The 27,578-nt window shown below is 54.1% G+C and overlaps 2 protein-coding genes across 3 annotated transcripts; one reads left to right on the top strand and one right to left on the bottom strand.

Annotated features, from left to right (window-relative positions):
- The first annotated feature begins 4,266 nt into the window (after positions 1-4,266).
- On the top strand, positions 4,267-10,536 carry LOC108924742 (thread biopolymer filament subunit alpha). Its single transcript, XM_029250560.1, has 10 exons — positions 4,267-4,930; positions 5,895-6,106; positions 6,226-6,286; positions 6,410-6,505; positions 7,820-7,996; positions 8,473-8,598; positions 8,757-8,870; positions 8,960-9,066; positions 9,513-9,895; positions 10,100-10,536. Exons 1-10 carry the CDS (start codon positions 4,295-4,297, stop codon positions 10,117-10,119), a joined length of 1,932 nt encoding a protein of 643 aa, XP_029106393.1. The 5' UTR covers positions 4,267-4,294; the 3' UTR covers positions 10,120-10,536.
- Positions 10,537-12,703: 2,167 nt separating this feature from the next.
- On the bottom strand, positions 12,704-27,345 carry mybbp1a (MYB binding protein (P160) 1a). 2 transcript variants are annotated; one of them, XM_029250642.1, is made up of 27 exons: positions 27,112-27,345; positions 26,597-26,692; positions 25,891-25,974; positions 25,181-25,255; positions 23,942-24,049; positions 23,357-23,547; positions 22,339-22,506; positions 21,426-21,543; positions 21,023-21,312; positions 19,935-20,045; positions 19,671-19,796; positions 18,584-18,790; positions 18,370-18,484; positions 18,177-18,276; positions 17,917-18,080; positions 17,699-17,824; positions 17,302-17,466; positions 17,051-17,224; positions 16,659-16,816; positions 16,440-16,574; positions 16,263-16,347; positions 16,000-16,131; positions 14,964-15,032; positions 14,671-14,784; positions 14,038-14,139; positions 13,782-13,906; positions 12,704-13,596 (listed from the first exon to the last, which is right to left on the bottom strand). In XM_029250642.1, the coding sequence occupies exons 1-27, from the start codon at positions 27,316-27,318 to the stop codon at positions 13,215-13,217; spliced, it is 3,927 nt and encodes a 1,308-aa protein (XP_029106475.1). In that variant the 5' UTR covers positions 27,319-27,345; the 3' UTR covers positions 12,704-13,214. The 2 variants fall into 2 exon arrangements, with proteins under 2 accessions (XP_029106475.1, XP_029106476.1); XM_029250643.1 differs by having other exon boundaries at positions 17,302-17,439.
- Positions 27,346-27,578: the final 233 nt, after the last annotated feature.

Here is a 27,578-nt window from a genome sequence, read left to right as displayed (position 1 = left end):
TGCGCGTGAGAAGTAGGGGCTCCAGGCGGGAATCAGCATCGAAACTGATGAATCTTGCGATGAGGCGAATGGAAAATCCGTTCGACGCGTTTCTGTGCCGTTTTCCTCCAGGGCCGCACTGGGAAATGTGTGTCCTGACACTGGAGGAGCCAGACACTCACAGACACAGACACAGACACAGACACAGACACACACAGGGCACGCGGTGCTTTCACCCTGTTTTCGTGCTACTTAATGAGCTGTCGCCCTTCCTCTGTTGGCAGTGTGTTCTTGTTCCAGTTGGGACACTCGGAGGGATGTGTGTGTGCTTCTGCAGAGCGTTTCTCTTCGTTTTTAGTGCTGCTCTGACCTCTCGATTCAGTTTGCTTTCCTGCGCTGGACTATATAGGCGATAATTATCACTTGTTTAGTTTATAAAGGCAGATATTTATAGTGCAAGATGACAAAATAAAAAGAACCATTTTAAACATCATTCTTGTTATTTGTTTTCAATTAACGTTTTGTTCAAAGCAGATGTGTTGACACTGAAAAGAATTTACATTTTGTAAAAACTGTAGAAATTATGTTCTTTGAGAGACATGACAATTGTATTCCGTGTAGAGAAATATAATGGCGACTTTACACGTACGTGTATTCATTTATTAGACACTTTCCTCCACGGTGACAAACATCTCATAGAAAATACAACGTGTTCATTCGAGTAGGAGGAAGAGACGCTTCGATACAAGCGTGTGATGCTTAAGTACGGTTCGATTACTTTATTCTTCACTCTAAACTCCATTCAAGTTTGCTGCTTTAAGCACATTTCGTGTTACTTTTAACTAAGGGAACACAATATGTGTGAGTACAGTTTCACCCTCATATGGAACGTCTTTGAATTTGAGCGTAAATCTGCACGCGTTCAAATGCGTCTCAGGAGCAAAGGCTCCACCGAAAACCCCTCCTGCTTCCCAGCTGAATTATTACAAATTTTACACTGAAGATTTTACAGCACACGTGGGAATTGTTCTCTCCCTTTTAATAGCTCAGCATGAGTCCAAGCTGCTGATTCACAACAGCTACGACACAGCCGACCTCGATGCGTCCGTTTGCGACGCGGGATCCTGCACGGCGCGACTGGGCCAGCGGCCCCCGGCGTGGAGAACGGAGCTCTTTACATCTGAGCGCAAGACCTTCTGCACCCTTCGTATGCGGCGAGACTTATTTGCAGCGTCCGGGTATCGCGGTGCCGCCCAGGCGGCGGCACCTCCCTCGCACCCCCAACCCCGACACAGCCGGCCCATCTGCGGCACCCTTGCGCTGCCACGCGTCTGCGTGCGTGTGCGCCCGAGTCGCACGAAGGCGCCACGCGGGGCTCGCCGGCCTCACGCGGGTCCGTCCTCGTTCGCCGCGGTGCGGCGTTCGACAGGGCCGGACGCCCGGCGTGGCGCCTCTCCGCTTGCTGATGATGCATTAACGGTATTCCGCTGCGAGTCGGCGCTCGGCGTTTGCCCCACGGCCGCTTCGGACGCCGTTCAGGTAAGCGGAGGCAGAGGAGCCGGTCCACACGCTCCGCACTTTCTGGGTGTCTGCCTCGCTGGGCTCGGTCAGGGCGTCCCGCACGCGGACCGGTTTCGCTGCAGTCCCCCACCGCCGTCTGCGGGCGATGGCCGTGAACACGGCAGCTCCCGGACTCTCTTCCTGCACCTCGTTGATGGACACCTTCGGCTCGGCTTCTGAGCGCACCGATAGCGGCCCGGACCTGCGTGGATCGCTGCGGCGCGCGCTTCTCCGTGTCACGCTCTATCTTTCTCAAGTGTCCGGCGACCCGCCCGGGCGCTGCTCCTCGGGCGAGCGTTTGCTGAAAATGAACGGAAGGGTTGCGTTTTGTGCACACAGCTATATGATTAGAATATTGTTCCGGAAACGTCTGACTGTTCGTTTTGTCGGGTCAAAACGCAGAGTGGAGATCTTCTAGGATGAACCGCATCGTCACGATATAAGAGATCCACCCAAACAGCATCATTTACCTCGGTTTGTTACCTGAAATGCCCTGGACATCCACAGCGGAATATGGTAAAGTGCTCCAGTGTCGCTCCCAGCGCCACAAACATGTTTTATGTCGCTTATGTTCTCCATCCGCAAAGTGTGAAAAGAGCGATTGCAGAAAAAGTGCATTGTTTTCTTGACCAAAGTGCTATTCTGCCTGTCTCTTTTCAACACTGGCAACCTGGGTGGGGATGGGGCTCCGAAAACACACGCACACACACACACACACACACACACACCTCTGCACCTGAGCAGCAAAGCGGTGCTGAAGGCTCCGAGCAGTTGAAACATGTTTGGGTGGAATCTGCATGGATTTCAAGGAGATGACAGACAGACAGATTCGGTGGGAGCTGGCACACGTTGGCACACGTTGGCACACGCTGGCACACACTTTAAACAGACGGCAAATTATTATCAATGCGTTGTTTCGCTCAAGCTTTTATTCGGCGACCTACATTACCGGGCCTATTTCTGCAGCTCCATGTTGCTGCCGGAGCACCTTCGGGGATGGTCTGCTGGGGGTCGTGCCTGGAAACGGTCAAGGAGGAAATGAAACGCGGGCCCAGAACCGGAGCCGCGGAAGAAAGGAGATGGTTCCGGTGGCCGGCCCACGACCACATGGTCGCACCCATAAGAGGCGACATGTTAAACGATCTAGTATTCCAGGTATTACATGACTGCTTGGTTTAAGCTGCTGATTGAGGTGTTTGAAGCATTCCTGAAACGACAAGTACTACGTACCACCCTGAAGAGTCAGTTAGGGGGCGCTCGAACCAGCAACCACCTACAACTATTTCTCGGTACCCGAGACGAGCACCGTTCCTCAGCATCGCTACGTGTTTGTTGACCTCCCTGACGAACACGCACACAAAGAGGAGAAAAAGGCCTCGGTGTGAATCAGCAGGTCGTTGTGGGACACGTTTTACGGAGCGTTTTTATGAGTCCCAGGGGAAGGAGGCTTCAGCGTCAGCAGGCGGGAGAGCCGAGCCCAAACGACAAGATGCAGCAGCGATGGAGCTTCAGAAGCAGAGTCGCTCCGCACGATGGCCGGGGGCCAGGTTCCTCACCGCCTTCCAGAAGAACGCAGAGCCGTCCTGGCAGCGGTCCCAGAAAGGCGCGTTCTTATTATTTATCATGAAAGAAGACAGGGAGGACATTGTCTTCATCTTCACTACCAGTGGAGCAAGAGTTGTGTTTGACCTGCCAAGGTGTTCCCACGGTCCTCCCCTCCTTGTTCTTCTCTGCTGGCTTCCTGTAGCTGTCTGCGTGAAGCTCAACTCTCTGCTCGGGGCCTTCAAGATGGTCAAAGGATCTGCGGCCGGTACTTGCAGGAGCTGACCTCTCCCTATAGTCCAGCAAGAGCGCTGTGCTCCTCCAGCTCCGTCTGCTTGGTGGCGCCAAGGTCCAACTTGAGAAATCTGTACATTCTTGGTTTTAGCGCCCATGCGGTGCGATGAGCTCCCCGTGTTCCTCGGAGCGGCTGAATCCCTTTCATCATTCAAGAAAAGTCTCAAAGCCCATCTTTTAGATGCGCTTCTCTCCTGATCTCCACAGCTCCACAGACTTGCATCTCACCATCTGCTACCATCTCCTCTGTATTTCCTATCGCTTCTTTATGCAGTCACTGGTGCGATGGTGTGGAGACACGGGCTGAACTTCAACAACCGTCTGCGTCTCTCTACATGTGTCTGTTAGCGAGATACGTTTTTGGCGAGATTCCGCTTCTTCAGTCCTTCGGCGCTTTTGTCCATTTGAATTAGGCGGCGCCCCTCAGCGTTCGGCCGAGCCCCGCCGCAAACCCGTTTCCTCGGCGTGCCGCGGGCGTCCCTCAGCGCCGTGTCCATGTCTCCGAGCGGTGGAGACATACGTATCGTGACAAAGCAGGCATGCGCGCAAGCAAAGAAGAAAAAGCTGATGTTGCAACAGAAACAATGAAGGAAATAATTCGGTGGCATTAATCCTCCGCTCTGCTCCGGGCCGTGAAAACGATGCGGCTGATAGGCTCTCGACTCGCACCTGGCCCCGGGTTCGCGCACCAGTCCCAGCACGCAGGCGGAGGCTGCCTGCCCCAGGAGAGACGCTGGCCCGTCTTTCAGCCCGAGCTCTTGAATGACAGCAGCAGCTGCGGCAACGGATCGGAGCGGTGGGCCAAACTACCCCCCCGTTGGCGTACGGGTCTATAAAAGCTGCAGAGCTCACCTGAGAGCTCCTGCCTGCGCTAGAGGACTCAGAGTTCAGACACCTGGATCCAGGCTCTGTAGCTGACATGACACAGAGAAACGTGAAACTCCAAGGGGGCGCCGTGAGGTTCGGCGCCATGTACGGGGGCAACCGGCTCTTCTCGGGGGCCCGGGGCAGCGGAGGGGGCATCGGTTTGGCGACGTCACGGTCACTGGGCACCTCGGGGCTAGCGGGATCTGGACCGGGCTTCAGAGGAGGTCTGGGACTGGGCTACGGCACAGGGCTTGGGGCTGGACTGGGCTACGGCGGGGGAGCCGGTGCTGGCCTGGGCGCGGGGCTCGGTTTGGGGCTGGGTGCAGGGGGCGGGGCGGGGCTGGGCGCGGGGTTCGGCGCGGGGCTGGGCGCGGGACTGGGCGCGGGGCTGGGCGCGGGGGGCGGGGCGGGGTTGAGCCTGGGAGCCCTCTCGGCCAACAGGTTGGCGGCGTTTAGATCCGCCGTGGCCCCTCTCAGAGCTCGGCTGGGAGGCCGCGTCTTCAGGATCGGGGGCTACGGCTTCAACCCCACCTTCCTCACATCCACGACCACGGTGGACACGAGCGTGTCGCCCCTGCCGATCATCGACCCCTCGCTGCCGTCTGCGGACACGGTGCAGGTCACCCGCTTGAAGGAGAAGGAGGAGCTGCAGGTGCTCAACAACAAATTCGCTTCCTTCATCGACAAGGTGAGCCGCGCCGTAGCGAGAGCGTTCGACTCGCGAATTCCGAGTCACGTTCCCTGTCGATCCGTCAATCAGTCAGTCAATCAGTCAGAAATGAGTGTGGCACATTGTCACAAGCGTAGAGTGTATTTACTGAGAGATACATGGCGCCGCTTCATCGCTGTATCTAACGACGGAAATAAGAGGCGCCGGACGTGCCTGCCCTCCACGCGCTGGGTACCAAAGCCCGAATTCCGCTCCCTTGGCGCACATACAGCAGGCGTGACCGCGGCCGGGTCGCTTCTGAAGGACCGGCCCTGATCTTACACGAATCGGGCTTCACGTGAAAATGAATGAGAGCGCTTAATAGTGCGGACGACCTATTTGTTTTCCGTTCTCCTGCAGCTGCGTCTCAACCGATGAGTACGGAAAACGCTGTCGTCGGTCGTATCGTTAATGACATTTGCTCATGGCGGTCATGACGTCGCTGCGCCTTCAAACTCCCCACGAGCGTAGCGACGCTTTCCAGCATCGCTTACGTCGAATCGCACCGCGTGGAGACGCGCGCTCTCTCTCGGTGTCGTAAATCAACAGACACGCGAGCGTGCGTCCGTACGTCGGCACCACGTGACTCTCGGTGTTTTTCCACTTGTCATTTGTGAGCAAAGCGCTTTGTCCTTCTCGCTACAGTAGGACGAGAAACACGCCTTTGATATTCCATCCGCGTAACTCTTAAATAAGACCGCCGAGCAGCAGGAGAATTAAATGTAAGGGCGGCCGAGGCTCTGCTCTCCAGCAGCGGCAATAAATCTTGCGCGACGTGACGGCCGCGGAGTTGAAGAGCGTCGCAGGAGCCGAGCGCCGTCGGACCGCCGGACAGGCGACCGGTTCGCGAAGGCCGCCTGCGCGGCCGTCTGCCGTGCGGCACGAGCGCGGAGCCACCGTTCGTGGGAGTCGCGCAGACGCACGTTGAATCTTTGCCCAACAGGCCCGATCGCTGGAGCAGTGCAACGCCATCCTGAAGGCGAAGATCTCCATGTTCACGAACCCAGATCAAGGTGGACCAGCCAGCACCTCCATCATCCTCACCTCGGCCATCGGCTCCTACAAGACGCAGATCGACAACTTGACCGCGACCAAAGAAGGCATCCTCGCCGAGATCGAGCACTACAAGGGCATCATCGACGACATCCAGACCAGGTTTGCTCCATTTGTCCATCCTTTTCGAGGACTTTAGAGGGATACGCGCCGATCCAGATCCATTGACACGACGTTGCCTTGCTTGTTCCACGGTTGCTTCCATCTCTGCGCCTGGAAAGGTTGGAAGAGGAGACGTCGCAGACCAAGGCTTTGGAAACCGACTGGACACACTTAAAAGAGGTCTCTCTTCTCTTTGGTCTCGCACGTACAATCAGAAGAAAGATGTTAAGGTGTCAGCAAGCCGCTCGTTGTCGGCTCTACCTGTACCTCTACCTGTACCCATACCTCTGCCTGTACCTGCAGGAGGTGGACAACCTGTACCTGGCTATCTTTGAGCTTCAAACCAACATTGGTGGAGTGGAAGAGCAGATTGTCTTGAACAAGCAGGTGTATGACGCTGTGAGTATGCAGACCCCCCCCACACACACACACACTTTAGTAGCAATATTGTAAATACTGCAGTGCCGCACTACAGGCAATGACTGTTTCCTGCCCTTTACATCTTCACTTACTACATTTTTTCCTTCTCGCATTAATCGTAACAAATCCTCGCCGTTAATCAGTGGTGCTGTAATTCTGTATGATCAATATGCTAATTAGCCCCTCCGACCCTGAAAGCCCAGCTGCGCTTTCCAATAGCAGATGACATGTTTAAAAATCACAGCGTTTTACTGCAGCTCCTACACGGAGGCGCATGCGGTACCTGTGAGATCACGCACCCAGCGCGGTGCTACACGAACACACCGTGTCGTTATTGGCAAGTGCCAACGGCCAAGTCTTTTCTCCCACTGCACTCCGTGCGGCGTCACTGCAGGGGGCGCAGTTGTTAGAGCCGGTGCCTTCTACTACAAAGACGCAGGTTTGGATCCCGCCTCCCGCCGTAGTGCCCTTGAGCAAGGCGCTTACCCTGAACGGACACAGGAACAATTTCTCCGCTGTGTAAAATCGGTGTAACGTGCCTTAGCGTGCAAACCGCGCCCCGGTGGGATGGTTTGGAGAGGAGCGCCACACAGATGAATGAAGAAAACAAGCGTAATGGTGTTCGGGACAGAAAGGAGGGCCAGCAGTTACCGACGACCGCGGCTCTCACGCGAGTTTGCGTGCGAGGCAGCGTAATACCCCGGTAGCCCTGAAGGACGGCGCTTCTGGCACGCCGCCTCTGAACGCACGCGCCCCGCCGTTTCTGGCCGCGGTTGCAGGAGGGCTGCGTTCGCTCTTTAAGCCGGCGGTATATGAGGAATTAGATGTGTCGCTCTACAAGCTCCCCGGAGACGTCGGCCCGCCAAAGCACTTTGTACTATTAAAATGTCTCCCCATCAATCATGGAAATTCAAATTATGCGAGAGGCTCTCAGTGCCATCTTCTGCCTGCTTCAGCTAAAGCGGGCGGGGCGCCGCAGCGCATGCTAATTCCCGAAGGCATGGCGGAGACAGGTGGGCGGGACAGGGACGGGACGGGACGGGAGGGGACTGGTTACGCCTCTGGTGGCTCCAGGCTTCGGGTGCCGTTCCCTCCCCCGCCGTAAGACGAGCCGACGAAGGGTCGCGGGGACTCGTGCGGCTTTCGCGTCGAGGAGGTGCGCCGGCATTTTCCGTGTTCTAACGTCGGGCTGAAGGACAGCAGATCGCGTCGCCTCTCTGCAAACGTTCGAATGCAAAAAGCGTTCCGTTCGGACCTGACGTTGGACTCCCGCTGTCTGTTCTGCGCCTGCAGAAAGTGAAGGAGGTGAGGAACATCGTGACGGGTGGCCTCAAGTCGGCTGTCTCCATCTCGGTGGACAACGCCGCTCAGGCCCAGGACCTGACGTCGGCGCTGGCGGAAGTGAAGGCCCATTATGAGGCGCTGGCGCAGCGGAGCAAGCAGGACGCCTTCCTGACAGTGCAGGACAGCGTAAGGGAATCTTTCTTCTCCTACCCTCCATTGTCCTCCGCTGACCCCCTTGCGCCCCGGGAACAGCCCTAGCGTGCTTCTACCACGACATCCAGAAGGGAGGCAGGAGCCCAACAATTCGGTTCATATTTTCCCGCAGTCGTGTCAAAGCGTCAAACTCAAGCCAGTAGCAGCATTAGGCACAGAGGTTTGGTGCCAAAAGCCCATCTGAACCAATGTCACTTGCACAGTGAACAGACTTCACACCTTCTTCTTCACACCTTCTTCTTCACACCTCCACCTTTAACACTCATAACCGAGCAGACAGGAGCCGCCGTTCGCAATCGGCGTTTACTCAGCAATCGAGAAAGATGCAAAAGCAAATAATCGATCCCCCGTTTGTGAAAACGCGTAGCCGCTGCGTAGCCTCTCTTTCGGCCTCAAGCCGAAGCCGGCGCCGCAGCTCCTCACCCGTGCGCGTGCCGGTGTGTTCGCAGCTCTCGCTGCTGTCCCTCAGCGCCCAACCGGGAGCCCAGTCCCTCCCCAACATGAAGGAGGAGCTGCGCGTCTACAAGCTGCAGATCGACTCGGTGCAGAGGGAGATCGACAGGATCAAGACGCTGGTAGGGCCGCACGTCCGCTCGCTAAGGCGCAACGCGGCAAAGAAAAACCCCCGTTTACCGCGGTGAAACAACATTGTCGCGCGAACACGGGGAAAGCGAGGGCGGTGGGTTTGCCGGGCGCCGTGCTGTGCTGAAGGCCGTTAGCGGTGTGTCCGCAGAACCACCAGCTGCAGGAGCAGGTGGATGAAGCCGAATCCAGCTCGGACTCGCACCGCGAGACGCACCAGGACCAGATCCTCACTCTCAAGTCGCAGCTGGACGATATCAGAAAGGTGGGCCGGCCCGTGGCTTTCGCGGGGTACGCGCCGAATGCCGAGCGCGTGCGAAACGTTGCCGTGAACGCTGCTTTCTTTCCTTGCAGCAACTTGCTCAGTACGGCCAGGAGTACCAGGAGCTCTTGGCCAGCAAGATGTCTCTGGAGGTAGAAATCACCGCCTACAAGAAGCTGCTGGACAGTGAGGAGAACAGGTAAAACAGCGTATTTGAATCGCGGAGTCCCTCAGACCAGGTACGTGCTCCGCAGAGAAGGAGCGGACGGTGCGGAGCGCAGCGCCTCCAGCGGGACGCACTTATTATAGCGACATCTCGCAGCAGCGGCTCTTATCGGCCGCAACTCGGCATCGCGTCCACCGGCTGATCTCTCACGGAAACGGCAATAAGTCGCCAGGAACGCGAGCGGCGATCTTCGTACATTTCCCGAAATTAGGCGGCACGGCGGTAGCTCAGCGTTACGAAGGGAAAAGTGGAATTAAACCTCTCGCTCTACAAATGACTGGTTTAGAGCGACACGAGGCAGGAAGGTTTTGGGGGGGAAGCCACGCAATTGCTGCGAAGGTTCGATAACAACGATGAGGGTCGATGTCGTTCCGTTGTTGGGCTACGCAGTCTGGTGCATCGTGCTTCCGCTTTCCCAGGCTGAAGTCAGGAGGGGGCATCACCGTGCACATGTCCAAGTCCGTCGTGGGAAGCGGGGGAGGAGGCGGAGGCGGAGCCGGCGGCGGCCTGGCCTTCGGAGCAGGAGGCGGAGCCGGCGGCGGCCTGGCCTTCGGAGCAGGAGGCGGAGCCTTCGGAGGCGGCGGCGGAGGGGTCGGCTACGGGTTAGGCGCCGCCCTGGGGACAGGACTGGGAGGCGGACTGGGAGGCGGACTTGGAGGCGGACTTGGAGGCGGACTGGGAGGCGGACTTGGAGGCGGACTTGGAGGCGGACTGGGAGGCGGACTGGGAGGATACAGTCTGAGCGGAGGGGCGAGTTCCTTCGGGGGAGGAAGCCTGTCATCCACCCTCAACACCAGCACACGTGAGTACAGTCTCAGTTCTCTGTGAGTTTATTGTCTTATATTTCCAGATTACTAATACCGCCATGTGATCAGACAGACAGAAATTGAGGTGGGTCTAGATATAGACAGACAGACAGACAGACAGACAGGCGTGAGCTCGTTTCTCACGTGACGCCTCCTGCGACCGTCCCTGATCAAGACGTTCTCGCCCCTCTGTCGGACAGTGTCTTCCGCCGCGTACTGAAGAGCGACGCCAACCCACACGGCGCCCGGGAGATGAGAACGGGTCCGGGGGACAGGGTTCCGGCCTCCGTCCGCCCGCAAGAACCAACTGCAAGCCTCACGCTGCTCTCCTGCTTCTCGCTTTTTCCAAACCCGCAAACTGTCCGCTAACTCTTCACGTCAGTAAGAAACGCTCCTAGATTCCAGCCTTCGGAGACGAACTCCATACGTAAGAAAATCCCTCATGCCACCTGTGTTTTCATAGCAATTAAAGAGGGTGTTGTGCCATACAACGAATGTCTTTACATTGGGTCAGAAGAAAATACAAGGAAAACGCATGTAACCGTCAGCATGAAGATTGCTCAAAATTGCTTAATCGCTCACCACAAAGTGAGACTTTGGAAGCCCTGCAAAGCCCAATAAAAGTGTCTTATGTTCACGGTGTCTCAATAATAGTCCCGAGCCGTACACGTACGCGGAAGGGTGAATAACCGAGAAGTCAAATAGCACATGATCCTACTACGGCGTAACGGTACGTGCGGCAGCTGAATTTATTAATGCTTTCTATGTGCTCATCATTTTAAACTTGTACAACAAAAGTGAATTCAATTCGATTCGTTTTCGTAGAGGACCGAACAAGGTTGCGATGTTAAATAAGGGTTAGTGAAAAAATAGAAAATTACGATCATAACTCACAACAATACAGTAAACCAGCTGGCAACAGTGGAGAAGAAAAGAAAAACTGCCAATAGCAGCCAAAAGAGAAAAGAGAAAGGAGAAAAGGAGAAAAATGAAGCTGCTCCAGTGCCCCCCACTGTGACTTTATCCAGTGTCCTTCCAGCACATTCCTTGTACCCGCTGCAACTGTGGTATTGATATGATCTCAGTCACAATCAGAGTCGGAGAAAAACGATTCATCTCCACCTTCAGGCAAGGTGTTCACAGCCGTAGCTCCTCGAAACTTCAGAGCGACTCAAAAGGTTCCTCAGGGTTTTACATTAATACTACGGTACTTTTCCTATGGCCGTTCCTCAAATAACAGGATTAATTTGTAACGCGAAATCGTTCCGTTGGGCAAATTCCCATCGAGAGGGGATCCGGTTGCAGTAATTTCTTCTGGAATAAATAATCGGTTCCCCTATGAAAAATGTATCGAACAAAACTAATTAAAACACTACAATATAAGGTATTTTTGGCATGATGTCGTATCGAGACGGGGGTAAAACAGTGATCAAAGAGGCAGACAGAGGTCAGATGACAACTACTTGGGGAACTTGACATACAAGGAAAAAGGAAAATCTGGCAAAGGCGAGACTGGAGAACAAGATGATGCGCAGGAACACACCGGGAACGGGACTTCGGAAACGTAAGCATACGGAAACGAGGTAAAACGACGCAAAACTAATCGTAGGCAAGGCTGTTGAGGGCTGATCGAGAAGCCGAAACTAGATGTTCGCTCTTCACTCCTCCTGTAGAAATGGGAACTGGACGTCGAGTCCACGGAGAGCGGGTGTGCCCGTGCGGCTCGGTGGACCTGGCCCGGTGCTCCGTGTCGCCGTTTCAGGTGTTACTCCCAAGGGTCATGACAGTATCCCGCTCCAGGAGGGGAGCTTTCTGTCGACGGGAGAGCGAGGAGCGGGTTGGTCTGGGTGCGTCTTGCGGAAGCCCTCGGTGAGGGTTGGCTCAAGGACGTCACAGGTGGGAACCCGGGACTGCCCCTCTGGCCCGTACTCCACTCAGTCCATCAGGTAGCACATCTTCCCCCCGAGCTGCTTGGAGTCCAAGGGGACCTTGACGGAATACGGCGGGGAGCAAAGAGGAGGGAAGATGAGGGCCCGATTCTGTAGACGTGTGGAAACGTGGACACGTGTCCATGGCATCTGGGCGGGTACCTTGGTTCCTATCAACAGACGGCTTCCTTCATCTGCATAGTGAACAATGAGTGAGCCCAGCTATGACAGGCAGTCGTTTATGTGCTGGACACGGAGCGTAACTACGAAACTTCAGAGAGCGTTTAATGGGAAGTCAGTGAGGAGAAACCAGGTTGGCGGAGAAGTTGGATAAGTTTGTATGAGTGTTCCTCCTTGGTGGAGTTCTACAAGTAGTAACCGTGAGCCGGAAAAACAAACACATCAGGCACATAAAACATGCATTAGAAACATAAATGAACCCCTTCGCCCTTTGCGCGGAACACACTTCAGTCCAGGGCAACACACACTCCTGAATGTATCTCCACCCAAATCCCAGCTCTTCCAGACAATAAAAGTCCTGCAACAGTTGGCATCACGTTCACCTTTGAGACATGCAGCTCCTGGGCTGTGGGTTCAAATATGGCTCACACTGTACGGACTCAGCCTATTCTTGCATCTAGCTGCTCTGGTTTCCTGGCACAGTCCAGAGATCTGTATTTCAGATGGACTGGGAACTCCAAATTGCAGGGTGTGTGTGCGTGAGCGCAAGAGAGAGAGGTGGCCTTACATTGCGCTGCTGTCCCATTCAAGGTGAACCCTGCCTCACACCCCAGGCTTCAGAGCACTGTGACCCTGCGCCCTGGATCAGCACATGACCACAAGAGATAGGCAATTTTGCAAAGAACGAGACACAAGCACATGGCGAAACTTTAATTCAGGGCGTCCTGCCTACTAAAAAAGGTATCAAATACAAACATTTGACACAAAGACTGAAGCAAGATAGACAACCGTCAGAACTCAGAGCAGGGGAGGGCAAAGCCAGTGAGAGAATGTATACCATGGTAACCCACTGCTAGTGCTGCTGAAGTGAGTGACCTCATCTTGGGTTGCAAGTTTAGACCACGTGGGCCAACAGTTCTGCCTGAAACGGGACAGGAGCCGGTGATCCCCCAACCCTGATCTTGGCTCCGTGACCCCAGCTGAACTGTTGGGGGTGGGGGTGGGGGTGGGGGGGTGCAGCCACACCGGCCCAAATTATTTGCGCCATTTTGCTGGAACTGCAGTCCTGGGATCTGCGTCTACTGACAAAGCAGCTGTGTTTTACTGAAAAGAGCATGTGGCTAAAGGAGCATCGCAGCACCACAAAGCAGCTCCTCATTTCAGTCAGTACAGCGTTCGTCACTCAGTCACAGTTGTTAGTTTACCCTTATTTACCCTTTCCTTCCCGTTTCTTCTTCTTCTTCTTCTTCTGCTGCTGCTGGAGCTCGGCAGACTCTGCTTTGGCCTTCTTAGCGGGAGTCGCTCCTGCTCCCTGAGCGCCGCCCTGCTGCTTCCTCTTCTTTTTACTGCTCTTGCTCCTTTTCTTTTCGTGCTGCTCGTCCTGTGCAGCGGCCCCCGCGGGGGTCCTCGGAGTGGCCCCGGAGCCCGGCCGCCCCCCTGCCGGGCTCTTCCCTTCCTGCACCACCGGCTTCTTGCGGTTCTTCCTCTTTTTGGTCTCCGGGAGGAAGCCCTTCTTCTTGCGCAAGCCCTGTGGGGGCTGCAACTCGGTGTCCTTCTTACTCTTCTCTTTCTTCTCACCTTTGGGTTTGCTGGAAATCCAGGTAAAAGTGGGGAAACGTGGTACCGTTTAAAATAGCAGCAACTCAGTGCTGTTCAACATAACACACACACACACACACACACACACACACACACACACACACACACACACACGCGCTATAGAGCAGACCCTTCACGTTCAGTGGATCGGCACACACTGACGGTGGTCACTCACAGGATGCCAAAATGCCGCAGGACGTTCCAGTAGGTGTCCTGGAGTCTCCTGGAGCTGTGGGAGCCGTGGGCCTCCTTCAGGGGCAGCAGGGCGTCTCTGAGCGGCTCCAGGTTCACCGACAGCGCCTGGGGCAAGGGCACACGGGTGCACGCACACACCGACAGCGTGAATCACTCACATACCTACAGACAGCCCCTGGGTCGCATGCTTGGACGCGCGCGCACACACACCCCAACACCCTTCCCTGGCTTCTCACCTTCTGCCGGATGTTCTTCAGGAGGAACTGGCTGAGCTCCAGGACTTTGAGTACCTTCTCCTGGTCCACCTTGAGCTTACACTCTGTTACAGGCTTCAGGGTCTGGGACACACACACGGTTGCCCTGGGTTACTGCGACATGCACCGGTTTACCGCGGTTTATTTTCCTCCAGCTTCACATCGAAGTGGTCCTGTTTCTTTCTTCCTTCTGCTGGCTGCACACTTCACCTCTTCATCATCGCAACATACTTTGTTCAGCTATTTACTGAAATAAGAAATTAGGGGCCTGCAGGTGGTGCAGTGGTTGAAATCCCACCTCCTGCTCCTGGACCCTGAGTAAAGGTAACTTCCCCAGACAGATACAGTAAAAATTACCCTGCTATATGAAAGGGTACATGAGCATAAGGACCATAACAGCATCACACTGTCACTGGAGAGAAGTGGAAAACTAAAGAGGAGAATTTATTTACTTACTTGTCTGCTTTTCTCCCCATTACTGTAGTCATACATCTTACTGCAAGAGAAACCAGCTGCTGCATGTGATGCTTTCTTTGCCCTTTGCTCTCAGTCTCTGTGTGTGGGACTTGAACACAGGGCGTACCGTACAGTTCACTGGTGCGTCGGGGTGCTCACCTCCACCAGGTAGCCCAGTGTCTTCTCACACAGGTCCTTCCAGCGGGGGTCCGGGAGCAGCTGCTGCACGTCACGCGTCTGCAGACCCCTCAGCACTACGGTACACGCCTCACCCTGGGGGGCGACAACATACCCAACTGGCGCTTCAGCCTCTACCCAACGTGCACTGCAGAAGTGGAGCTCGCTCGTATGCCTCACCCGTGGAAAACACACTTTGAAACGCTCAGAATGGAGAGGAAACAAGAGAAGAGGGAGAAGAGTGCTGTACCGCGGTACGAGAGAGTGGGGGTTACCTGCTGGTACTGCCTCACGCCGCCCGATATGAATTCTGCTGCCGTGTCCAGGAGCCGCACACACAGCACCTGCACAACACGGCAATGATGACATGTGGCACAACGCGCCTGGTTTCTGCAGCTACCACGCGCTTTCTCTGGTGTTCCGAAGGGCCAGAGAGCCGCCGCTCACGTTACAGACACTCGAGTTAGGAACCTTCAGGCATAGAAACATTTGTCCACATTACTGTTTTAATACTGGCCTGTTTTTCCACACCCAGCCACTAGTGGGCAGTATATGAGTGTGGGACCACCTTCATGCAACTCCTTTCCACAGCGTTTACTGCTGTTCCTAAGCGTCAATACGAAGGTGGTGAAAGCAGAAAACCGCATCTGAATAGCAGTTTTAAAATGACGATTTTAAAGGGGGGCGGTGAGGCAGTGGGTTTGGCCGGGTCCCGCTCCCTGGAGGGTCTGGGGTTTAAGTCCTGCTTGGGGTGCCTTGTGATGGACTGGAGTCCCGTCCTGGATGTGTCCCCTCCCCCTCCAGCCTTGCGCCGTGTGTTGCCAGATTAGCCTCCGGTTCACCGCAACCCCACTCAGGAGAAGCAGTTTCAGACTCTCTCTGTGTGTGTGTGTGTGTGTGTGTGTGTGTGAGAGAGATTTTAAATGAGCTCAATGTAGCTCAATGTTCATACAAAATGTCAAAGTTTTGTTGTCTCTTCTACTGCTGTATCTGAGATTCTCACAGAACCTCACCCATTGATAAACAGGACGTCTATTATAGACCTTTCCACTGTTGGACACACTTAAGGGGTCAATCTGTCAACTGCTGGGACTGTGTAGGAAATGATGGATTTTTACTATTTATTTATAGTAATTTCATGTTAAAGCTCTTTTAAAAAAAAAAAAATCAAAAAAAGTTTTACTGACCATTTACGTTTAATGTAGTTTTTATCTAAGCAGCAAATAAACGGAGGGAGGTATGTTTTACAAAGTGTTGCCAATACACGGCGTAAGGGTCCAGACCAAGCTGGGGGGGGGGGTCTGAACTCACTGGGAAGCGCGTGAAGAGCTCTGTGAACATCCCTCCGGAGAGGGAACTCTTCCTGTGAGTCATGAAGGAAGTGAGGGCTCCCCTGTAGAGAGCGGTCACCCGGTCCACGTCCACGGCACCCATGGCCCCGGCCTGCAACGAGAGCGTGTCACACTGGGGGAGGGGCGTGTGCGCACACACACACACACACACACACACACACACACACACAGAACGTGCAGGTTCACCACGTGCTCGCGCAGTGCGGAAACCCAGCAGCCGACCTGCTCTGCGGACGCTTCCTCCTCGTTTCCACGGAGCGACGGAGACACCGAGCCGCGTAGCACTTTGAGCAGGTAGAGGGACGCGCTGAAACACACGACGGGAAAGCAGGTCGCGCTCAGGAGACGCATGTGGAACCCGAAGTGTGCGGAAAAGCCGCCCCGCTGCGCGGGTCTCACCTGAAGTAGTAGAGCGACACGGAGGAGTCGGAGAGCTTCTGCGCTCGGCTCACGAGCCTGTCCAGCATGTCGTGGAGCTCCTCCTTCATGTCGCCCATGTTCCTGCAGTAGCGCTTCGCTTTGCACAGCTGGTTCCTGCAGGAGCGACACCGAGACCCGACTCAGACGCCGGTCACCATCTCTCTCGGTTACTTTCGGCCTCATTTAGCGCAGACCCACATGAAGATGTCGGCCGTCTTGCGCAGGAAGTCCTGCTCCTGCTGGTTCGTGTCCCGGCTCATGGCGTTCTCCATGACGGCCAGCAGGGGCTCCACAACACCCAACACCTGGGGGCTCTCCGACTGCTTGCTCAGGAAGATCTCCAGGAGGTCCAGCACCTGCAGCCGGCGAGGTACAGCAGGGTACACGAGGTAGAGCGAGAAGCAGCGAGATGTAATGAGGTATGACGAGACAGCGAGGTACAGTGAGGTATAATGTTGACGAGGAGCTGGGAGAGTGACGGATATTGAGGCGCATTGAAGTACGAGGTACAGCGAGACAGGGGGTGGTACAATGAGGTACATCGAGGTACAGGCTCCTTCACGCATGGCCTCCGCAGAAGCGCAACATACCTTTATCTTGAAGTCCCTCACAAGCATCTTCTCCTTGCGCAGCCTTTCCTTCTCATCCTTCTTGGCCTGAATCCTCTTCTTCTGCTCGGCGAAGAGGGTGGCGATGCTGCCGTCCAGCTTCATCATGGCCTCGTCGTCCAGCTCCTCGTCCTCGCTGCCGTCCTCTTTGGCGGCCTGCAGGACGGCAGCCTCTGCTTCAGCAGCCGCTCAAACCCGTGTCTCCCTGAACGAGACGTCTGAGGGTCACATACCAGAGCGTTCTGGCCCTGCAGGACCTTCATCAGCTCCAGCCGGAAGTTCTGGTCAACATCTTGCTCCTCCTCTTCCTCCTCATCGTCGCCCACGGATTCGTCATCGGAATATTCTTCCGAAGAGTCAGAGTCCTCGTTCTGAGGAACACGCTCACTAGTTATGACCTGCCACACCCACAGACACACACACATCGTACACATCACCACGTACTGGTAAACTCCTCCCACATTGTCATATTACATTTAATTTGGATACATTTATTTATGATCACATCTACAAAACACAGACTATGTGCAGCCTCCCCCAGACAGATGGAAGGGTCACACCCTGGTGTGTGCGTGTGTGTGTGTGTGTGTGTGTGTGTGTGTGTGATGGGGGGGGCTCTGCAGAGCGCACCTCGCCTTTGCCCTCTTCCTCATCTTCCTCATCCTCACTGCTGCACTTCCTCCTTTTGTCCGTGTCCCTTTCGTCCGTCACCACCAGAGCGTCCTGCCCCTCGCCCTCCTTCCTGGGGTCCAGGACCTGAACCGAAACGCAAACAGGAGCAACGTGACAAGCGGTTGGCGGCGCGGTACGAGCGACGGTTCCGCCAACGAGCCCTTGGCCTCACTTACGTCCAAGATGGAGTGCAGAGCCGCCGGAGTGAGGTGGGCTGCGATCCTGCTGAAGACGGCGTTGCACACCTGCCGGATGAGGCGGCTGGGCTGGGAGAGCAGCGAAAGCAGGATTTCCACCAAGACCTCCACCCAGTGGGGCTCCTCGTCCTCCTCCGCGGCGCCTGGGGCAGAGTACAGGGTCACTGGCTGCGTGCGTGAGAGAGAGAGAGAGAGAGAGAGAGAGAGAGAGAGAGAGAGAGGCTCCCAACAGCGCGTACCAGCAGCTGCTTTCGTCTTCTTCTTCCTCGCCTTTTTCTCCTGAGCTTTGGCCATACAGTTCTGGAGGTCCTGCAGCAGCTCCACACTCTCCTCGGGGGCCTGTGGGGACACGCCTGCTGAGCATCTTCGCCCCGCATTTGCGCACACTGGGCACACCACACACACACACACACACACGCCGCGACCGCCCACCTTAAACAGGTAGATGCCCATGAGCAGGAGGAGCTGCTGGAAGGCCGAAGCTTCTCCCACGTGCATCTTCTTGGCCTTGGCTCTCTTTCGAAGGGCCTCGACAGACGCCAGCATGCTGCACGGGCCGCACCGTCACACGTCAAAGCGCTTCCAGGAGTCAGACACACTTACGTACACGACGTTCACTCATCACAAAGAGGTGTTCGCTCGATACCTGTCCCAGGCTGCCCTCTCGTCAGGGGTCATAGGTCGCGCGCAGCACACATACTTTGTGTGTTTCAGGAGCCGGTCGGCGTACTGGACCAGGCAGTAGATCCACAAGCTGCCATCAGCCGTGACGCCCTGAACACGGCGCTCGTGGGGAGCGATCCCTTCAGTGCAGTCGCCCAGGGCGCCCAGGTGGTTGAGGTGCTGCAGCAGGCTGCGAGGGTGTGAGGGCCACAGGTCACATCAGCGGTGTTTCCAGCATCGCTCAATAACCCGAAGCAGAACCCGAGGCCATGGCACCTTTGGCTGACCACTCTACTGTCTCCACAGTAACTATGAGCTGCTGCTTCCAAAGAGGAGGTGACTTCTAAAGCGCCCCCCCAAAGAGAATGTTCAGTGGGAGATGCCAACTCTACAGCTGGGAAAAATCGAACCCGACACCGATTCCCTCCCACAGCACATCAAAGCCACTCCACTCCAGTCACACGCTGAATGGCACAGCGTGGGCATCAACACAGATCTGGGCCGCAGCACTCGGACCCTGAACCGACCAGGCCTCTCAAACGCTCCAAGTACCTCACCGAGTTTACCGTACTCCTCGTCTCTCTCCATTGGTCCACTGCAGCCGCCCGTATCGAGTCCAACACTCCGGTTATGTCCTAGAAGACGTCAAAGGATCGGAAGCCCAACAGCTACAGGACCCGATCGCTCCCTGAAGCCCAGCTGTGCTCCTCCACCTCTGGTCACCTGATGCCCCTACTCACAGGCGCCCAAAACAGAAAGCCCACTGTGTCTCATTCCCTGCTGGAATGATCTCCCTGTGCCCCTCAGAGCTGCTGAATCCCTTTCAACACTCCAGAAGGGTCTCAAACTCATCGCTTTCAGCACCACTTCTCTCTTCATCTCCTCAAAGATGCATAAATTTGTTCTCCTTATGTACTCCTGTCACGGTGGTTTTGGACTCAAGGTACGACTGTACTGTACTTCCTCTCCATCGATCTCTGTTGCTGATGCACTTTTGCTTACTGACATGTAGTGTCTCCTAAATGGATAAGTGAATAAGTAGTAAATGTAAACGTCAGGCCACGACTCACCCAAAGAAGGAACTGGCCACAACGTCCCGGGTGCTGGTGTCCAGGGGCGCAGACAGGGTGCTCTCCGTCTCTGGTATGTCAGGGGTTGATTTCTTTACGTCAAAAAACGCATGGAAGAAGACAAATCTGGGGGGGAACAAATGGGTCACGAACATGTGGAAACAAGGACACAAAGCGAGGGACTTGGTTCTCCTGCTGTCTCCTTCTCATTATGGGACCTCGTGTTCGAGAGAAGCACCACCTGCAGGGGGCGTCATCGCTCACCTGGCAATGTCCATGACCAGCTCCTCGTCCTTCTTCACCTGGCTGTTCTCCACGATGGAGACGAGTCGTGGGACGATCCACTTACGCAGGCGGAACACACACTGCTTGTCCCTGCGAACGACGGACGCACTTTTAACACGGTCCCACACGTCGTCCGCGGTGAGACACCACATGGCAACAACCTTACTGAGCTCCCGCACATTAGTCACACGTCAGGCCACATCAGCCTTTCCTTGGCAAATACACTCATCTCTCAAATAACAGTCAATTTGCTCTATGAAATCACCTTTTTATTTCCATGCATCCATTGTCAACACTGCTACTTACAGCCATTTCTCCATTTATAGAGCTGGGTAATTTTACTGGAGCAATCAGGGTATGTGGCTTGCTCCAGCGTATTATAGCTGCAGGTGGGATTCGAACCCGTGACCTTGAGATCCTAAGGCAGCAGCAGCTCTGACCGCTTTGCTACCAGCTGCCCTGTAAGTATTTTTATCGTGGTTTAATTTTTTCTCCACTGGGGAACCCGGTACGGAGGGAAGTGCCTCTTTAAAGTCTCTTTTATCGTCTTTTTATCTTACTTACCTCTTACTGTGTTCTTAATTAAGCTCTTTGCTTTACCCCGTTTTCCCCTGGACAGATTGTGTGTTAAACTGTGTGCACCTGTCTCTCCGCCTGTTGATGAAACACACTTTGGAGAGAAGCGTGTGCATCATGAATAAACCGGCTGATATAATTCAATCAGGGAACTGGCTTCCTTTTGCTTTTCAAGACCGTTTCCCTTACCGAACCGTGTCGGGTACCGGTGCGCAAGGTGGCCTGAGCAGCTCACCTGCACTGCGCTGCTCCTTCGACAAACACAGAGCAAAGGCCTCTGCGGTCTCATATCAAATTTTTACACCTGTTGCGGAGGCGATATGACCACAGAAAGGGCGAAAACGCTGTTGTGCTGACTAATAAGGCCTTATGATGAAGGGTGTGTATTGTCACAGCCCATAGCAGTGCATTTGTGTCCCACGAGGGCTGGAGACACACAGCTTTGCCATCTGTTGATATGCGTTATAACAACACGCGCTGTGGACACTCACTGCACCCCCTCCTCCTGGTTCTCCCGCTGTCTCCGCGTGCTGAAGTCCAGGCAGGAGTCCAGCTGCGGTCGGCAGAACGTGTCCTTCAGCCAGTCCACGTAGCGCCGCAGCACCGCCGGCCGGAGGTTCTGCACCACCTTCCAGAAGCTCGGCACCACCGGGTATCCCTGGTTCGTGAGCGTCGAGAAGGCCACCATGACGGCCAGCTGCTTCTCCGCGTCGGAGCAGCCCGTCAGGAACTCTGCCACGCGAGTCTCCATCTCGGGGGCAAACTTGAAGCGGTCCGGAAGCTGAGGAACAGAAGCGCACCGTGGAGTTGCCGTTCTGAGGCGCGGCCGCGTTTACCGCGGTACCCGAATCAGCCGGCCAAAGCCGGAGCTGCCGGAGCGTGGCGCGCACCCACCTGAGCGGACACGACATGCTGGCCGTAGTGTCGCATCACCTCCCCGGAGAGCATGCGGCGCAGCTGCGGGAGGGGCAGCAGGGGCAGGGCGCTCGCCAGCAGCCGGTAGCACATGTAGCTGCAGAGAGGAGGAGAGGAGGGGGAGAGCAGCCCTTCACACACCTCGACACACACGGCGCTTTGTTACTGCAGCACGTTGGCTCCTCCAGTTACCAGTTTTCAAAGATACAAACACACACTCCACGCCTTTGCAGGATGACTCTGTCGAAAATTGGCACTTGAAACAAGAGTTTGTGCAGATGACGCATTTTCGTTTCTCGGCCGCATTTAAAGTGAAACTAAACTTCTGCTGCACTCCGGAGGGAATAAAAATGCTACAGTAATTATTACACAAACTATATCTTTATGGGACTCTTTGATCGAGTCTAACCAGTTAACAGATGAAGGGATTTCTGCACTGCAAAGCCCTTGACCGTGTGGGAAATAAACGCTGAAAGTGACCAGATGCTGACAAACACGGCACATGTTTACGGGATCAATCAGCCAACTGTCAGGGTTGATTAGGACGTTGTGGACATGACTCATTTTTTATTTGGAGTCATTTTTAATTAACTGCGATTGCTTAAAATCAGAAAAACCTAAGAAATAAGATTTTTTTAAAAATTATTACACCTTTACGTGAGGTTTTTAAAGACCTCAGCCAGCAAACAGAGGGATCTCTTTATTACGAACTTTTACTGACAGTAAGTCTGTGCGGAAAGGGGCTTTGGATTCACACACACACGGAGTTACAAACAGCGCTCGTTTGTGTCGCTTGTTCAATCTTCCGACTCGCTTTCACGTTTGCGATAACTGGGACGGAACCAAAGCCCACAGAAGAGCACGTCGGCAGAACAAAGGCGGCGCAACTGACCTGCTGGGTCCCGCCTGGTCCGTGAGCAGGCCCCCGACGACGGCCTCCCTCCAGAACAGCTCAAATCTGTCCTCCCTGAGCGAGACCTGCAGCAGGTCGAGGGCCACGGCAGGAAGCACGTGCTCCTTCTTCGCCGAGCGGGCAGCCATCTTCAACACCTCGACCAACCTGACAACATCGGAGGCAGCGTGCTGATGAGCCCCGATAACGGTGTACACACGTGTGTGTGTGTGTGTGCGCGTTTGTACGACCTGGTCGACGGCTGTGTGTGAGCGGACTTGTCAAGGGTGTGGTGGACAAAAGAAACTACCAACATGGGAAGAGGACACCAGCTGTGCACCTGTGGCGCCTCTAAAAGCTCATCTTCGCAGGGCTCCACCGACGGGGGTCTCTGCTCACACCACCGAGCGCTCATTTAAATGTATCATGAACATGACTTTTCAAATCATTTTAACGTGACAGTGATCTCGTCATATGCACGTAAGAATCTGGCATTTAATTCACCCAATAACCCACCACTGGGGAGAAAAATGACCGATGGACTTAATGGGGTGATGACAGTTCCTTCCACCTCTGTTTCGAGAACTCTGTGCCTGAAAGTTACTTTAAATATTTACATTAAGTGATTCTTTTTTTTTTAATCAATTCTGGTTTCATTCCATCGACTAACCAGGCGCTCAAGAGAAAAAGGACTAACGGTCACGATGCCGTGCTGCTGGAAGACGACACGGCGTTCACGACATTTCCAAACCAAAACTGCATTTATAAGAAAATTTTTCTTTTTTACTAAATGTCCAATGTAACTAAATCACTTGAAATGTCGAAAAATTTGATTTTTAACTATTTATATTCTACTTTGCCAATTTTGTCGTTTTTTTATTTCTGCAAATTATGTTTAAAAAAAAAAAACTAAACAAAACAATGTGATGCACTGGGCTGTCCGCTCGTGAGCCGTGAGGGAACCGCAGAAGGAGACGAGTTCACTTCACACACGAGGCAGGATGAGGCCCTCCCTCACTTTGGGATGTTCTCCTCGGTGATGACAGTCGCAGTCCCCAGCAGCTTCTTCAGCTTCTTGGGTTTGAGCACATCGGGAAACCTCTGCATGGCCACGAGGAGGAGCTGCAGCTGCTCTGGGGTGCTGAAAGCACACGAGAGATCGCTGTGGAGGGCCCCCAGCAGCACCTCCTGAAACACCTCCTCGTTGGTCTGCGGGAGAGACGGGCGTCACATCAGACATTTTACATTTATTCATTTGGCTGACGCTTTTCTCCAAAATGAATTACGATGTTAAGGTTACAATTTTACAGCTGGGTAATTTTACTGGAGCAATTCAGGGTAAGTACGTCGCTCAGGTGTAAGGTGCTGCAGCCGGAGGGGAGGCTCGAACCTGCGACCTTTGGGTCCAAAGGCAGTCGCTCTAACCGCTACACTACCAGCAGACCCCAGGTCATCCAGGATAACATTTGGCCTATAAGGTGGTTCCATTATTTTAGCGCTTATGTACGCAGAGCTGTGACTTGACTGTCGGACTCTCACGCGCATCAGCGGCCCCCTGACCCGATGCACCATGTGGACAGATCCTGCACAGCCACTGTCCCACCTCAGACAGGATGTCCACCATGGTCTTCCTGGGCAGGTCTCTCAGGTGTTCTCTGTACTGGGCCAGGCTCTGCAGCAGCTGGACACACTGAACCAGGACCTGGGGTTCCTTCAAGAGCCATGTAAACACACAGACAGCAGCCATGATGCAAAAGCACAACACAGTCTTCACACAAACTCAGCTCTGTGCATTGTATTGTGTGTCACTTTGCTGCTCCCTCCATCGTAGGTTACAAACAACATCGGACTCGTAGACTAACCGACTTGGTTTTACCCCTGTATACAGTCATTTTACCGTATTAACTGAGCACTTGCTACTACGGCAGGAGGTGGGATTCGAACCACGGACCTTATAGTGGCAAGGAAACAGCTGTAACCATTAGCCTGCTGCCCTAACAGCTGCCGTATCGAACTGTCGATTACAGGGCTGCCAAAGAGCAGCGGTGATGAAAGAAGGCAGAACCAAAGTCACATCTCCCCCTAGTGGCCATTCCAGGCAACTTCCTGAGCTCGGCGAAGACCAGCTGCTGGCCATCAGCTGCCTGGTGAAGGAAGCGACAAGAGGCAGCTGGGCTGCGGAGAACTGCGACAGGTCCGGGAAGACCTCCCCCGCACAGCGAACAACGAGATGAGGAACGTTGCATATGTTTATGGGGTGAATCAATAAATGTGCATTAAATAGCTATTTGTGGAGATGATCTTTTATTTTAGTCATTTTAAATTAGTTTTAATGTAGCTTTTAAATCTTACTGCACGTTTATTTACCACAGCTGTACGGAAGACTTTAACCAAACCTACCTAATGAATTAATCAAGGTACATCTCATATTTTTATAGATCGTACAGATAATAAAGCCAACTGAAAGCTGTGAGATGCAGACAAATGCTGAACATCTTGTTAAAACTTAATAAAAGTTCTGTTATGGGCAAGCTTAACGTCCACAGCGTTCACTGACTCACGATGTGTGGTTCCAGGACAGACTCTGGAGCACAGAGAACCAGCACAGGACATGTGGTTGATGAAAATGGAATAAATACAGCAAATGTTACTCATTATAGCTTGATCTGAGGTTTTTTTTTTTTTACAGAGGCCATCCTGTGAATAAACTGAGGGACATCTGTATTATTACACACTTATTGTGATGCAACGCTTGTCTGGTTGTCAGCACTAATCCCTCTTGGGAAGCATGATGCACAAAAATAAAACGAATGGAATCGGACCGGATGGGATGCGAGCGTACCTTATGGAGGCGGGTCGACTGGGACAAGGCGAGCACACCGAAGAAGCGGCCAAACGCAGCATTTCTCACCAGTTTCTGTTGAGAGAAATACGATCCCAGTCATCTCCAGGACATCATGCAATGCAGCCAAAAGCAACTACCTGTCATGTCTGTCGCTGTGTGAGCGACAAAAAGTGGCTGATCCCCAGGACTGTGTTTGATTCAAGGTTACAGGACACTGAGCCGAGTAAGAAAATCAGCGCTCAACTTTTTTGTGAAGAGGGACCTTACATTTACATTTATTTACTTAGCAGACGCTTTCCTCCAAATGACTTCCAATGAACTCTATGTAGTGTTATGAGCCCACACACCTTATTCACCGCGGTGACTTACACTGCTAGATGCACTACTTACACTGGCTCACTCATCCATACATCAGTGGAACACACTCTCTCTGTGTGTCACTCACACGATACGGGGGAACCTGAACAGCATGTCTTTGCACTGTGTGAGGAAACCAGAGCACCCAGATAACATGCAAACTTCACACAGACTGAGTGGGATCGAACTCACGTCCTCTCGCACCACCCAGGCGCTGTGAGACAGCAGCGCTACTTACTGTGCCGCCGTGCCGCCAGCAACGCTATTTGCACCAGAGAGCACATCTGCCCAGGGCTTCAAGACACACACAGCATAGAGAGTAGCTAGACTGTTTCTAAGCAGTTTCCTACCTTCTTTACTTTGTGCAGGTCATGCTTTTCCTTGATTTGGTCCAGTGCTGTCTGCAGCGGGATCTCCTCAAACACACCGAGGACCTGGAGCCAAACGCATCGGGTTGAAGGCAAAATGACGATGGCAACACTCGACGGACACAACGCGTGCAGCGGTAAGAATGGCGAGCGTGGTTCCCGTAGAGACCTCCGGCTGGAGCCCGGAGCGCTGTGTAACGTGCATCAACGCGCTTTTACGTAAACACTGTGCAGCTTCCATAAACCCCAACAAGTACCGTATACGCTCCATACTTCCTGTCGCGCTGACAGCGTCAACCAACCGGTCGCTACGGTAAATACCGGAGCGGCACGTTCAATACCGATATTCATTCGTTCAGCGGACACTTTTTATTAAGCGCTGCAATTCATTTCATGCGATGCGGGTTCCCGAGAACCGATGGAGAACCCGGTCGAAGGAGCCAACCAGCGAACCCATTTTTCCCATTATAAATAAATAACGGTAAATTGACTCCCTCGCCAGGGGAATTCGCCCAGCGGTGATTTCACAGTAAATGAACCGTGTTACGTGAAGAACGCGTGTACTGCACCCGAACCAGGGGCCCTTAATCACCGCACCACCCGCTGGCCGCAGCCTCACAGAGCGTGCAAGTGGAAAAGTGCGTGTGTGTGTGTGAGTGAGCGTGCGTGTGAGTGAGCGTGCTCTCACCTGCGCCAAGGCCAGGCTGAAGCCCGGGCGAGCTGCCTCCCTGCTGTGTGACAGGCCATCCACCAACCTCTTCAGGGTGTACTTGAGCTCATCTGACTGCTCGAGTCGAGAGGAACCGCATTAGTCTGTGTGTCTCTCTCTCTCTCTCTCTCTCTCTCTCTCTCTCTCTCTCTCTCACTCACTCACTCACTCACTCACTCTGACACACAGTATGAACACAAACAGAAGGGTTTGCACTGATCATGAGAGACAAACTTGTTTAAGAGTAGCGTATGCAGTGTGTGACTATAGTGTAAAAGAGAGTAGCTACAGCCACGTGTGTGACGTGCGCCCAGGGAGGATCTCGGCGGAGAACAATATAAAACACCAATAATTGAATAAGACCAGTATAAGGAGCTGCACTACACGAGCTCTCCAGTACTGGACGTGAGTTCTGTTCCAGAGCCGAGCCGAGCGCGTGCCTGGCTGTGTGTGTGTGAGACTCTGAGTCTGAGATCTGAACGCGGCGCGCGCACCTCATTCTTCTTCTCGCTCGTCTTCAGGTGCTCCGTGAGCCTCTCGATCGCCTTCAGCCGCGTCTCCTGCTCCGGTTTCGCGATGTCCCAGAAGAAGTCGAGGAACTCCCGACTCTGCCGCAGGATTCCCTTCGCATCGCTCACTCTGGGCCGGACAGCCTCGCCGTCTATCTCGCCCATGCTTGCTGCTGCTGCCGCGGCGGCCATGCCATGCGAGTTTGCGACCCGGCGCCGACCTCTTCCGGGGTAAAGCGGAAGCGACCCCCTGGCCACGCCTTCTTCCGCGCTGCACTTCCGCACTACAGCGGTACGTTATGTAGTTCTGTAAAATACTGTAGTTCTTCAGGGGTTACAGCCGTGCAGGGAAACGACAGGACGGTGATTTGTGTTCCCATGTTGCTGCTCGTCAGCACTTTGCCCTTGAGGCCCCGCCCAGTGCTGCTGTTTCACTGTTTTATTTACCCACT

The sequence above is a fragment of the Scleropages formosus genome, chromosome 3 (genome assembly GCF_900964775.1).
Source record: "Scleropages formosus chromosome 3, fSclFor1.1, whole genome shotgun sequence".
NCBI lineage: Eukaryota > Metazoa > Chordata > Actinopteri > Osteoglossiformes > Osteoglossidae > Scleropages > Scleropages formosus.
Note: the sequence above shows the minus strand (reverse complement) of the source record. Positions and strands in the feature narration are given on the sequence as shown.

Coding starts and splice junctions, on each gene's coding strand:
- LOC108924742 (XM_029250560.1), top strand. CDS start 4,295: ATGACACAGAGAAACGTGAAACTCCAAGGGGGCGCCGTGAGGTTCGGC. Junction 4,931..5,894: donor TCGCTTCCTTCATCGACAAG/GTGAGCCGCGCC, acceptor TTTGCCCAACAG/GCCCGATCGCTGGAGCAGTG. Junction 6,287..6,409: donor ACTGGACACACTTAAAAGAG/GTCTCTCTTCTC, acceptor CTGTACCTGCAG/GAGGTGGACAACCTGTACCT.
- mybbp1a (XM_029250642.1), bottom strand. CDS start 27,318: ATGGCCGCCGCGGCAGCAGCAGCAAGCATGGGCGAGATAGACGGCGAG. Junction 22,507..23,356: donor ACCGAGGAGAACATCCCAAA/GTGAGGGAGGGC, acceptor CGATGTTGTCAG/GTTGGTCGAGGTGTTGAAGA. Junction 18,081..18,176: donor GAAGACGAAAGCAGCTGCTG/GTACGCGCTGTT, acceptor ACTCTGCCCCAG/GCGCCGCGGAGGAGGACGAG.